The sequence below is a fragment of the Pteronotus mesoamericanus genome, unplaced genomic scaffold (genome assembly GCF_021234165.1).
Source record: "Pteronotus mesoamericanus isolate MK-2021 breed Mesoamerican mustached bat unplaced genomic scaffold, CSHL_Meso_final contig_27, whole genome shotgun sequence".
Lineage (NCBI taxonomy): Eukaryota > Metazoa > Chordata > Mammalia > Chiroptera > Mormoopidae > Pteronotus > Pteronotus mesoamericanus.
The window spans coordinates 3,639,319-3,652,870 of record NW_026555115.1 but is presented as its reverse complement, the minus strand read 5'-3'; the positions used below and the strand labels follow the sequence as shown (position 1 = coordinate 3,652,870).

General features: G+C 32.8%; 1 protein-coding gene across 1 annotated transcript in view; it reads right to left on the bottom strand.

The window, feature by feature from the left end:
* Nucleotides 1-13,552, bottom strand: part of DPP10 (dipeptidyl peptidase like 10) — a 715,542-nt gene that overhangs the window by 11,480 nt on the left and 690,510 nt on the right. Inside the window, exons 20-21 of the mRNA XM_054574986.1 lie at nt 4,870-5,064; nt 4,157-4,211 (exon numbers count right to left, since the gene is read on the bottom strand). Of these exons, the coding sequence (XP_054430961.1) occupies nt 4,157-4,211; nt 4,870-5,064 (250 nt within the window). The remainder of the gene's footprint in view (nt 1-4,156; nt 4,212-4,869; nt 5,065-13,552) is intronic.

Here is a 13,552-nt window from a genome sequence, read left to right as displayed (position 1 = left end):
TACATTCAGGCTTACCTCCTGCTGTGTAGCCTGGTTCCTAATAAGCCTCAGACCAGTACCAGTCTGAGGCCTGGAGGTTGGGGACCCCTGGCTTAGAAGATGTTTCCAACATCATTCAGACAAAAAATAATCAATACTAAAGGCTGCTCTGTTTCAATTGTGCTGTCTTTGTTTTGGTTGCTCAATAATATTTTTCCATTCATTACAATTATTATGTCAGTTCTATATGCAAAGCATTTTCGCATTACTTATACAATTTTAACAACTTTATTTGATTTTTATAAAATGTTGCTTACCTATAGAATACTTTAAAATATTGAAATGAAATTTAATATAAACAGCCACAAGTGTTCTGTGCTGGCTGAAGTTTTTATCTTCCCTTTTGCTCTAATCTCCATGTGATAGTTTTAGAATGTAATGTATTTATGAATCATTGCTTTCCTGGTATTTACAGGCTTAAAATTACAACAAGTGAAAAAATAGTAAGAGTATTTTCTAAAAACATATGTATTACTTCACACAAAAAGTATTCTTAAAAATACTATCATTCTATTTTTTTTAAATCAGCTTTCATGGTTAAAAAGCATGGATTTAGAACTGCTTTCCAATTCTTAAACATTGAGACTTGTATTCAGAATATATGAAGAACTCTCACAACTAATTAATAAGAAAATAACACAATTGAAATATTTGTAAAGAGGAACATAGCTGAATAATAGTGTCGCACTCCTATTTCCTGCTCACCAACAATTTGGCATCCTTTCATGGACAAAGTACCTTTGTGGGAGCTGTGGGATCCAGCACCATGTGCAGAGGGACCCAGGAGGAGTTCCACTCAACTGCTTTCCAGGTAATAGGCATATTGACCTGGGACCGAGCTGTGAACTCTCTCTGCAATGGCTCATAAACTGGCTTTAGCCCCTCTTAGCTGTGGTCCAGGAACTCACAGAGAACACTGTCTTAAAGCAACACCCACAGTAAACAAAGTCTTTCTGGAGTCCAGGTTTCCAGGGAAGTTGCAGCCCCAACAAAACTGATACCGCCACTGTGGAAGAGCATGAAGTTCCTCAAAAAAAGTAAATATAGAACTACCATACGACCCAGAAATTCCATTTCTGAGTGTATATTTAAAGCAAATGAAATCATGACATTGAAGAGCTATCTGCACTTTCATGTTCACTGCAGAATTACTCACAATAGCCAAGATATGGAAACAATATAAGTGTCTCCCAATGGATGAAAGATAAAGAAGATATGGAATATATGTACGATGGAATATATTCAGTCATGATAAAGAAAGAAATCCTGACACATGGAACAACATGGATGGAACTTGAGAGCATTATGTTAAGTGAAATAAGTCAGACATAGAAAGACAAACACTGTATAATATTACTTATATGTGGAATCTAAAAAAGACAAAATCATCAGTTTGTAGAATCGTTGTTCCCAGGGCCAGGGGTGTAGGGGGGTGGTGGTGGTCGGGAGAATGGGGAGACATTGGTCAAAAGGTACAAGCTTGGAGCTATAAAATAAATAATCTCTGGAGATTTAATGTACAGTGCGGTGACTCTAGTTAATAATACGATATTGTATATTTGAAAGCTGTCAAGATAGTAAATTAAATGATCTCATTGCAACAAATAAATTATAATTATTTGAGATAATGGAGGTGTTCACTAACCCCACTGTGGTAATCATTTTATAATGTATATCAAATCATCCTGTTGTACACCTTAAACTTATACAATGTTATATGTCAATTATATCTCAACAAAGCTGGAAACAAAAATATTGGAACATTAAAAAATTTTAAAAAACAAAAAAGACAAAAAATAAATTCTTAAACATTGAGCTAGAACAAATTATACACAAAACAAAAATATTGACCAGTTTCTTGCAGTTCACTATTTTAGCATTATAAAGATCAGCAATGAAATATACTGCAGAACATTTAGGCAAAATCAATTATAATGGATAGAGTTAGGTAGCTAGATGTAGATGTAGATAAACAGACCATAAAATAAAACGATAAATTGTAAATCAAAAAGAAAGAAATCAAGAACTCGAATTTCAATAGAGTACTGCTGAATATCAAAAAGTTGATAAAAAAGAAAAAAATACAAAAACTGGAATTTCAGTCAAATATTGCTGAATATCAATGAAAGGAGTTAATAAAAAATGGTGAATTCCTGGCCCTAGTGCTGCTATTTATCCATCTTTCCCAGTGATTATATTTGACTATAATTAATTATAATTTCTTTACTTTTGGTTCTCCAAATATGCTCTCTTTCCTGAAACTGGCACCTACTTGAGATTGTTCTTTTTGCCTTCTATTTGCTGAATGATTTTACCATCCATTTCATGTTGCACTTTTTCCATGAGGCTATTTACAACCTTCTCAACTTGTTCTAAATTTTCATAGTAATAAATGTTTTTACAACTCATTTAGTCCTGTATGCCTGTTTATTTGTACAGTAAGTAGAGTGCTGAAATGCAGAAGCCCAAAGTCCTTGTAAGTTATTACATATATCAGAACCATTAAGGAGTGAAATGTTCTCTACTATATGCTCTCTTATGAGGGTGGGGGTAAAAAAATAACATAATAACACAAGATTTACTATTTTAACCTCTTTTATTTTTAATTTAATTTTTATTGTATTTTTTCCCATTACCATTTAGTCTCCTTATACATCCTGCCCCCCAGCAATCACCACACTTTTATCTTAACCACTTCTAAATGCATACATAGTTCAGTAGTGTCAAGTGTATTCACATGGTTGTGAAACTGATGTCCGAAACATTTTAATCTTGTGAATCTGAAATTCTAAACCCGTTAAACAACTGCTCTCCTTTTCTCCCTCCCCCTAGGCCCTGGCAACCATGATTCTATTCTGTCCCCATGAAATTGTCAACTCTAGGTGCCTCACATAAAGGGAACCACACAGTATTTGTCCCTCTGTTCCTGGCTTATTTCATTAAGTACAATGTCCTTATTGTACAGTTTCTTTAAGTTTCTTCCATGTTGGAACATGGGACAAGGTTTCACTATATGCACATTTTAATGTCTCTGGAGTTTCCATTTCTTTGAAATGATCACTTTCTTAGATTCTATTGTTTTCTTTCCCACTAATATCCTTACCATTAATGATGGTCTTTCATTTATTTATTTGCTTGCATTTATGTTGGGGTAATATTGTAATACTGTTCACAAATACTTTTATTGAGATCTTGAATATTACTGACAGCCAGAATTAAATATAACAAAAACATGGTGCACTGCAGATATCTGGATCAATTAGGCAAGAATGGGAGTGATTTGTGCTGATTTATATTTCACTTATTTGTTAAGTATCCTTTTATGGACCTAACTGACAATATATGCTACTAAAACGTATGCCCCAGAAAAATTACCAGTTATTTCATGTCATGTGTCTCTTGGTTCACTTATGAATAGTAGAAAATATTTCATATTTCAATCTATGAGCACCAAGAATTTGCTTTATCTAAAATAGTGCAAGGTCTTTTTCCTTTCATCTCTCTATCCTTATAGTGTCTAGCCCAGTGATATGTACAGACTAGGTGCTTAAAATATATCTACATGAAGTTGACTTTATTACACTAAATGGTATTGAACATGAAATGAAAAATCATTACAATAAGAAGTAAATATTGTACAGAAAACATGGAGGACATAACTATGTATGAGGTCATCTTTCAGTTTCTAAGCCATGTTAATCTTCCTACACGCTTGCTCTTCCTGCTGTGCCTTAAATGATTTCTATGACTAGTTCCCTTTGATTATTTATGTCTCAGTTTAAATATCACTTAATCAGAGCACCCATTAACCAGAGGCTCTTCCTGCAGTTAACTTTTATCCATTGTTTTTTTTTGTTTTTTTTGTAAGGCTTATTACCATAGGAAACTATTTTTCATTTGTTTACTATCTGTTTCTTCTCTAGAAAGTAAGCTTCATGAAGAGAGTGCCCTTTGTTGTCCTATTATTCTAAGAGTAGGCACTAATTAGATATCCAATAAATAGTTGCTGAATTAATAAATTATTTAATGCATACATTTCAAAGGATAATACAGATAATTTATAGTAAGGTGAGGAAAGTAATTACACACACACAAACACAATATTTCTACTATTTACCTTTCCAAAGATGCTTAATCTTTTGGAGTCAATGTATGGCAGCTTCAGTAAAAATCTGCAATGAAGAAGAAAAAACTACAGTTATATTTTCCTTAGTTAAATGCACATGGGAATTCATTTTTGGTGTGCACACACACACAACATCAGGTAAACTAGAAATACTTTTATGATTGCAGCTCTAATCATATATATGAGTCACGTATTTCAAAATCTTGCTAATTTAGTGATGGTACAGTAGTTTAGGTATCACCTGGCAACTTGCCAACAAACGCAGATTCCTGGATCTCATTTCAGACCCACTGAATCAACATCTACATAGTAACAATATTCTCGCCAATTTCTACATACTATTTTAAAGAACCTACTAGATTTCTCAGATCACTCTTTTATACCAATGTGGTAATGATAACTGTGAAAGCTCAGAAATTGTTAATTAACTAGAGAAATAATAGACATTGATTATGATAAATAAATAATATAGTAGTATAATTAAGGTCTCTTTCATTTTCATAAATCCAAAGTGAGTTCTAATTCCACAGAGAAAGTATGATAATTCGTTTATTACAGTGCTAAGAGAGAAAGGTACTTGAAAAAAATGCAATCTTGTTTCATCACTAAAACACAAATCTAAGTCACCATAAGTTGTATTATATATCATATTCTTTGTTTCTGTCTTTATAGAAAAAATAATAAAAGTATGTGCAGCCACTTACTTCACAGCTGCTATTTGGTCCTTCACTTCCACCGAACCTAATCTTCGATGAATCTCCTGCAAAATTTTCAGGCCCTGGAATCCACTTCCTCTGCCATCAAATCGTGCAATGATGATGTTATCCGTGTCAACAAGTACTGAATCCCAGTCAATATGGAACTTATCTGTAACCTGCTGGCTTCCTGGTTCTTCATCCCTGCAACACCAGCACATCAGACCAAAAGACGAGTGGTTGAAACTTTGGTAGAAATTTTAGCTTTCATTCTTATTACTTAACAAAAATTATGGAAAAGAGGTATGGTGGCTATTAATAGTTCTATTAATTCTTGATCATAACTTCAGGATAAATTCCATTTTTCCTTTGTAAAATTTTAAATGAAAATTTCTCTGAATAAAATGAAAATGCAAAACTAGATTTAAAACTGTGTATGAGAAGTTAATTTAAATCATTTTTTCAAATGGAATAAATAAGGAAAAATTCACACATTTTCCATCATCATTTCCATAGAATGATCAAGTTTATATTAAAACTCAACTTTATTTGATTTCTCCCCGTGTTTTAGAAATGGCTTGCAAATGGCATACAAGAACTAATAATTCTGATAGACAGCAGAATCAGTTATAGACTCTCAATAATCTTTTAACAAGTAATGCACAACCCTAAACAATGTTGGACTCAAAAAGAAAAACTATTACTTTGCCTAAATTTATGTTGCTGTTATTGTGGTGGTGGTGGTGGTAAAATTCTCACTGAGGAGAATTTAAGCAGTGAAGAAAACTCCTTTTCATCACTAAAACTGACAGCAAGAAAAGAAAGCAGAGACACAAGTTTGAAAAATTTGAATGTTAAAAGTAAAGAAGGATTCTCAAATTATAAAGAATGAACATTCTCTCTGTAAGGAAAAGGTGATAAAATTTTAAATTGTCAGATTCCAATGGTATTTAATATTTTATTTTCCAAAATATAGAAAAGGTAAAAAAAATGAAATAAAATAAAGCAGACTTTCATAAAATCATACAGATTATCTAGGTCCAAACCTAAGTGTAGTATGAGCACACAGTGACTGACCTGAGTGATAGTTTTGAAGTGCATCAAGAGATCTAACTCTGAAAAGATTTCCATTTTTAGTTGGACTACACACCCAATATCTTCACCCTACTCACTCTCTTATAAGAACATCAAACTCTTTTGCCTACGTATTTATGCAAATGTGTTGCCTAGAAGCACTAAAACACAAACAAGTTCTTAGGTTACCATGTGTAAAAGAAAATAACTTCTGCACAGTAAATGGAACTGAGCAGATACAGGGGTTGTTATGGACCAATGAGTTAAATAAAGCAGTAAGAAGTAGGAAACAAGACAAAAACTTTGGACAACTAAAATTTATGGAATGCTGTTATGGACTGAATTGTGTCTCCCAAAATTCTTGTCTTGAATATCTAATGTCCTTTACCTTAGGACGTGACTGTACTTGGAGACAGTGTCCTTAAAGTGGTGATTAAACTGCAATGTGGCCATTAGGGTGGGCCCTAATCCAATCTGAATAGGCCACAGGGATTGACCCTGAGGGCATCTGTGCACAGAGGAAAGACCATGAAAAAGCAGCAAAAGAGCAATCACCTGTAAACTAAGAAACCAAACTTGCTGACACCTTAATCTTGGATTTCGAACCTCCAAAACTATGAGAAAATGTATGTATGTTGTTTAAGATACCCAGCCTGTGATACTTCCTTATTAGCTCTAGCCCTGCTGAGGTTGTTGCTGATCTAAGAGAGATAAACGAACCCCTTTCTTAAATATTGTTACGCATTTTGGGTGCATAAGTTCAAGGACATGACTAGCCATACATTTGTATATGACTAATGTTAAGCTATATCATTTAAGTCATCAGTTTTGTTTTAACACGTTTCATAAGGTTGTGTTATATTTGATAGTAAAATGTATCTGAGAGATACCACTATCTCTGAAGCCAGTGTTAGTGTAGTTGTTTTCTTTTGTGAACTTCAAAGTCAGTGGTGTGTGTGTGTGAGTGTGTGTGTGTGTGTGTGTGTGTGTGTGTGTGTGTGTTTCATTTACCATTGACAATGGCTGGCAAATTATATCGATTCAATAATCCAAGAGATGTTGAAGACCCTCAGCAAATGCTACTCAAGTCGCTCATCAAAATATTTTTGCAAGTGTTGTGAAAAGTATTTATGCCTTGAAAGCATAGCATTATTGTTTGTGATGACTGTTACAAATATTTTGCAAAGCCAACTATTGAAGATTCTGATTAATTGTGTTAAAGACATTTTTTGGTTATAATTTTTTAGCAATGTCCATGTTTCTGTTATTTGAAAACAAAAATTTTTATTCTTTATGTTTTTGTATTTCTTTGTTTAATAATATCTAGATTATAACTGAAAATAAATAAATAATTATGCATTTTATCATATAATATAATAAATGCACACTTGCAGTGTTTTTATTTTTTTAAATTTTATTTATTTATTTATTTATTTTTTGGCATTTCAGCACATACTAGTAATGAATGTCTCTCTCAGATACCCATGACCTATGCTGTAATATTTTTGACCACAACCTCTGCAGGTCTAGTAAACTCATATAAGTGCTTTCTGTTACCCAAGTACTTAAGATTATTACTTTATTACTATACACTACCAATATTTATTTAACCATTTTAAAGAGGAAGTTACCGGTTCCATAGTTTATTACATGTATTATAATTCTTGCATCATAAATAAAGAAATTGTGCCGTGGAAGTTATTTAATCACGACACCCACCATTCACTCCTAAATCACAGTGGTGATCCTGTGTTCCAAATCCAAACCTGCTTTGTCCTTCTATAGTGTTTGCAGTCTTAGCTCTCTTTTTAAATTTAATTTTTAATTTTTAAATTTATTTTAGTTTTGGCAACTTTAGCTCCTGATTAGTTTTTTGGGAATTTTTCCCACACATACCCACATGTTCTAACCTAGAATTCTAATTGCCTATTTCAGAATGAAGTCTGGAATTTTTTTTCCAGTTTCCTAGGTGATAGTGATATAACCTGCTTACCATTTGAGAGATAGCATGAATCACTATGCCTAGCACAGTTTCTGGTACACAGAGAGCACAGCAAATGTTTACTGAACTACACCCTTTCAGGGAAAGCAGGCTCAGGTGAAGTTTAAAGTGGAAAGCCCTTAAAGGGCCTTGAGTTTAAAGAGTGACCCTGTATTTTAAAGCATGGGGATTTATTGCAAATATTAGAAAGCAAAACATGATTTAAAAAGGACAAGATACAAGGATTAACTTCACCCTTTAAGCTGAGTAAAAACATGATAAATGTGAATCCTAACTTCACTCTGAACATAGGCAATATACTAAAACTTTAAGATTCTGTTTCCTTATCTTTAAAAATAGTAAAATTCTGTTTTTTCTCTCTCAAAGAATTTTGCAAATATTAAATAGCATAATGTATTTGAAAATAAGTCAAGGAACATATAGCAAGGACTCATGGACAAAACCAAAGGGGAAGAGCTGAGGGAGGGAAGGAGGGAGGGGGCAAGGGAAGTGATGGGGGGTAGGCAGAGACAAATGTATTTGAAAAAATAAATTAAAAAAACCATAAGAAATGTAATACCATGTAACAATGGTATTGCATTGCTTATGACAACAGAAAATGTTATTACTTTTTTGTTGGAAGGCATTTTTGCTCATATTGAGCATATTTCCTTACAGGTCAGAATAAAGAATGATATAAAATATTTGGACAGTTGTGTAGAAATTAAATTGGGCAATATTTATGGATAAAGATACTGTGCCATGTCGTATGACCTATTATGTCAGAGGGACTTCAATTTTGTAGATGGACTAATGATACCTAAACACAAGAAAATTTAAAAAGTTAATTAGATCTTTTGGAGTGATTACCACTGTGCTGTTAATTATTAAGGCAGAATTTTCCAAATTTAACCACTGACAGCAACTCTAAGGTAATGTAAATGTTCTATTAATCTGGAAGATATGACCCATTGCATTGTTCACAGCTACTTTAGGAATTCATGACTGAGTTAAGTTTAGACAAAATGTAAGTAGTTACAGATATTTTATGGCAGGAAAATAAATCATTTAAAAATATCATTTAAAATAAGGCACATTCTTAAACTTTTATGATCAATGAACAGTTGCCAATTTCTTAAAACAAAAGCCTTCAAACTTCTCATCATGCTTGCAATGCCTACATAAAACAGTACAATTTCATTCCTTTGTATTTTCTCTAAATTACCATTTTTAACTTTAACCTTGTCTTCATGATGTTTCAATGTTAGAGCACAATATTATCTTAACACTTTACCAGCCAATGATTTTAACACAATTCTCTGTCTAGTTGGGTTTACTGTCCTTTCATTTTTTTGTTATATGAGACAAGCATATGTATTTAAAGGTGAGTTATAAGAGAACATGAATTACGATGCTAATGCTACCATTAAAAGGAACAGCCCAGACACTTGCAGAAACAGTGTGGAACAAAAAACATCAGATTATTTTTCTTACAAATAAAGACAAGAAAATACTACTCATTAGGTAAGGTAGAGATAGAAAGATCTTTGGTGGTAGACATGGCTACAAGGCATGTACTGTAGACCAAATCACCTACCACACAATAAATTGGTACCACACTCATGTGTATATTGGCCAAATAGACTTTGTAAGCTTCAATTTATCTGGTTTCTTTTTGTTTTTTCTTTGAGTATGTCCTGACCTTTTTTTTTCCTCCTACATTATTTTTCTTTACTCTCTCTGTTTCAGAAACCTCTGGGGACCCAACGAATGGAGGGTTGAGAATGGGGAAATGCAACTTGGTTGAAAATTGTGAAAAGAACAGTTCTATCTTTTTTAAGAATTGGAAAGGTCACAGTGATATGAAACTTGTCTATTTCCTCACATAGGCAGTGAAATTGAATTAAGATGGTAAACTTTTCATAGAAGTTAAGATATTCGAGACCACAGTCCTTGTCTATTTTTGTACCTTCCACACTGAGCATGTCTGTATGAGTGAAGAATTCAAGATGTAAGAATTTAATGAAAAGCAGAAAAAATAGATGAGTAAAATGCACAATATCTAATAGACCTTTAAAATGACAGAACAAGCCACCTTTTTATGACATAAAAGTACATCATCTGAACTACAACTGAATGTAAGAGATTTGTTCAGATTACATATTTTGTCAGATTCACAAAGTGCTATTTGATTTCATGAAAAGAGGGTTGAATTTAGGTTCAGAAAACATAGATTTTAGTCCTAACTTTGTTACCAATAAGCTGAGTTCCCTTGAGCAATTATATACTCTTTTTATTCTCATTTATTATTTTCATTATTAAGTAAACAATATTTTGTAAATATTTAAGATTATAATCAGTTCATTTTAAAAAGCCTTTTTCTTAACTAGTAAAATTTTGGTTAAAATTAATGGAAGAAAAATATTTTCCAATGAGAGCACATTGCATGACTGATCTATTGCATGGCACTTTTTTATTCTTATATGGAAGACTTTTTAAACTGCTATGGATAACCTTGAAGACATTATAATAAGTGAAATGAGCTGGGCACAGAAGGACAAATACTGTGTTATTCCACTTATATGAAGTACCTAGAGTGGCCAAATCATGGAGACCAAGAGCAGAAAGGTGGGTGCCAGGGGCTGGGAGAGGGGAATGGGGAGTTATTGCTTACTGGGGACATGTTTTATATTTGGGAGGATGCAGTTCTGGAGATGGATAGTGATGATGGTTGCATAACAACGTGAATGTATTTAATGCCACTGAACTAAATACTTAATAGTTGTTTAGATGGTAAATTTTATGTTATGTGCACTTTACCACAACAAAAAAAGCTTAAAAATACAAAAAAATATTAAAATAAAATTGCAATCCTGAGAACTGCATATCTGTGTCCATTGGAGCATGGAAGGAAAGAACATAAACTTGCTTATAATCAATATCCATTCTGCATAAGTGCTAGGTTAGGGCTAGAGTTGTTGAGAAGTAAGTGTTGCAATTTTATTTTAGATATAATAAACTCAAAGAGAGTATGAAAGGAGGGTGAAGAACATAATGGAAGGTAAGATAAGAGCCACATCACACTAAATTCTTAAGAAAAATCAATTGTCAGCACTTTTGATTTTGTTCTTTAGAACACATTCATTTCACAATAGAATGCGAGTTTGACATAGGACAGTGGTAGCCTTAAACAATATTTTTTTTGCCTTAATCTGAAATTTACTTTATAGAAATTTATAAGCAGAGATCATTTAGTTGTAACGTATGTATATCTAAAGCCTAATGAAGAGACACACATTAGTTAAGGGCTCCTTGAACCCTTAACTCTCTTTCTAATTTTATTAACCTAAGATTTCTTTTCATGGGTGAATTGTCCTACACACAGATGGCAGAATGAGTTTTCTCATATATTTACTACACCGTATGAGAAATAACATTATTTTCCCTGTCAGAGAACCGTTTCTTGTCCATGTCCCCATCTTCTTCCATTAGAAATATTATTAATATAATCTTCAAAGTTCTGATGCATGGTTTGTTTACAATATAATTTTTGGCTGACTTACTTTTCTTCTGAGTTATAACTAGAGAAGTGTTTGTTATGGTCAAGGTTATTTATGTCTCCACCCGGACCCTATCTCACAGTTACTAAGCCTGTGTTTCTAGCAGTGATTGTGGCAAGGCCTACCTGATAATACACTGAAAATTACGCTAATTGACTAAATTCTCAAATTGTATTACTCTCCATTACTTGTGCTCATATACGTGCATTTGTAAATCTTGTCCATGTTAAATCTTTGAGAAAAATTGCATGTGTTACTGGACTGAACTTTATAGGCATATGGGGACATCATTGGGGACTGGGTGCAGATAATATATTGACAAAACCAAACTGACGTATGCTCAGTGCCTTTAAACAAGTCACTTTCTTTATGCTTAAGTGTGTTAATCTTTGCTGTTTAGGATGATAGCAATAGTGTTCACCCAGTAGAGTTACAGAGGGATTAAATTAAATTATATTTATATATGTGTGTGTGTATATATATATATATATATATATATATATATATATATATATATAAATTGCCTAGCGAAGCATATTGTTCTCAGTAGGTTTTAAATATGATTAACTCAGTTCTATAATACTATGAAACTTGACCTTTTCATTTTCCATTCTTCTGCTAGAAGCTGAGCTCCCAAATTTGGCCATTTCTAGGCCGCTCTGCGCTGATAATTCCTGAGCCTTTATATAACAATAGTCATTTAAAAAAAAATTTGGCATAGTCTAAATAAAGGGAAATTCAATTGCATTATTTTTTTTCTACTTTTCACAGTGGGTGGGTCAAGTTAATTTAGAATGAAAATATGTATGTATGTATATCTATGTTTTTGTTTATGTACTTGATTTCTTTACACACATAGTCATGTGTATTTGAGCATAATTTATGTGACTCTATATTTCTAAGTTCTTTCTTCTTCTGCTACCACAGATATATACTTATTCCAGCACCATAAAAACAAGAGAATTCTATCCAAAAATACCTCCCTAGATTATACAAGTCTTGATAGAACTTAGGCCTTTTTTTTCTTTTGAGGCATTTTTAAAAATGTTTTCTTTATATTCAAATAACTGCTCAGACAATAAATTTATTTATTTTTATCAGAATTTGGATTTCTGAGTTTGGGAAGTTATTTTACCTTACTAAAACTGAATCTTTTTGCATCCTTCCCCTACTCTTCTTCTTAATTCTCCCCCTTTCCTTCTTCTCCTTTTAATAGATCAAGGCCAATTTCTGTCTACTAAAGACATTTTTTGTGTCTTTGTTCTTTTGGTTTCTCTTGAACAGGAGACAGAGATTGTGTCTTTAGAGTTACACAAAAGCTGTGTAACAAGTAGAAAGCCAAATAATAAAAAGCTTATCAGAACACAGACTGAAAATCTGAACAGCATGGATAATAAGGAGCCAGCTATAAAATTCAAAAATGGACTGTTAGTATTAGCCACACAAAATTAACCTCAGATACACAGTTTAGCACATGAAAATAGCAGAAGAGAACCAACTGAAAAGGGGCTACAAGAATATCTCCCAGGCAGAAATTGTGCAATAAAATGGGAGGAAGCACTGCTCTCTAATCACCTCTGTTGTCCAAGTCCTACTACATTAATTCTTATCCATTGGTCAATTTCCATTTAGAATCATTTTTAGCAGAGTGAGTGAGGAGGTAGAAAGGAAAAGGAGTTTAGCGATCTTTACTTTCAGTTGCTGAGAATGGTTATGTAAGCAGGCAGTATTGGGTAATAGAAAGAATAGAACTTTTTAATTCCTATAAAAATAATAGAAGTATGCATAGGATTATGTGTAAACACATCACAAAGTATTAGTAGAACTTTTCCAGTTGATGAAGAAGTTAATGGTCCTTAAAGACTGTGTAACAAACACAGAGCAATGATTGGGAAGCTGGCATTTCCCAGGTTAAAAAAAATGCAGTTAAAAAAAAATCTAGAACATCTGGGTGAAGTCAGATGAAGACAAAGAGAAGAGTAGGAAACAGAAGATTTTTTTTATGCTGTGTTAAGGAATGTGAATTTCTAACCATTGGAGAAAAAATGAAAGGGTTTTAGCTAAGAAAATTTCATTT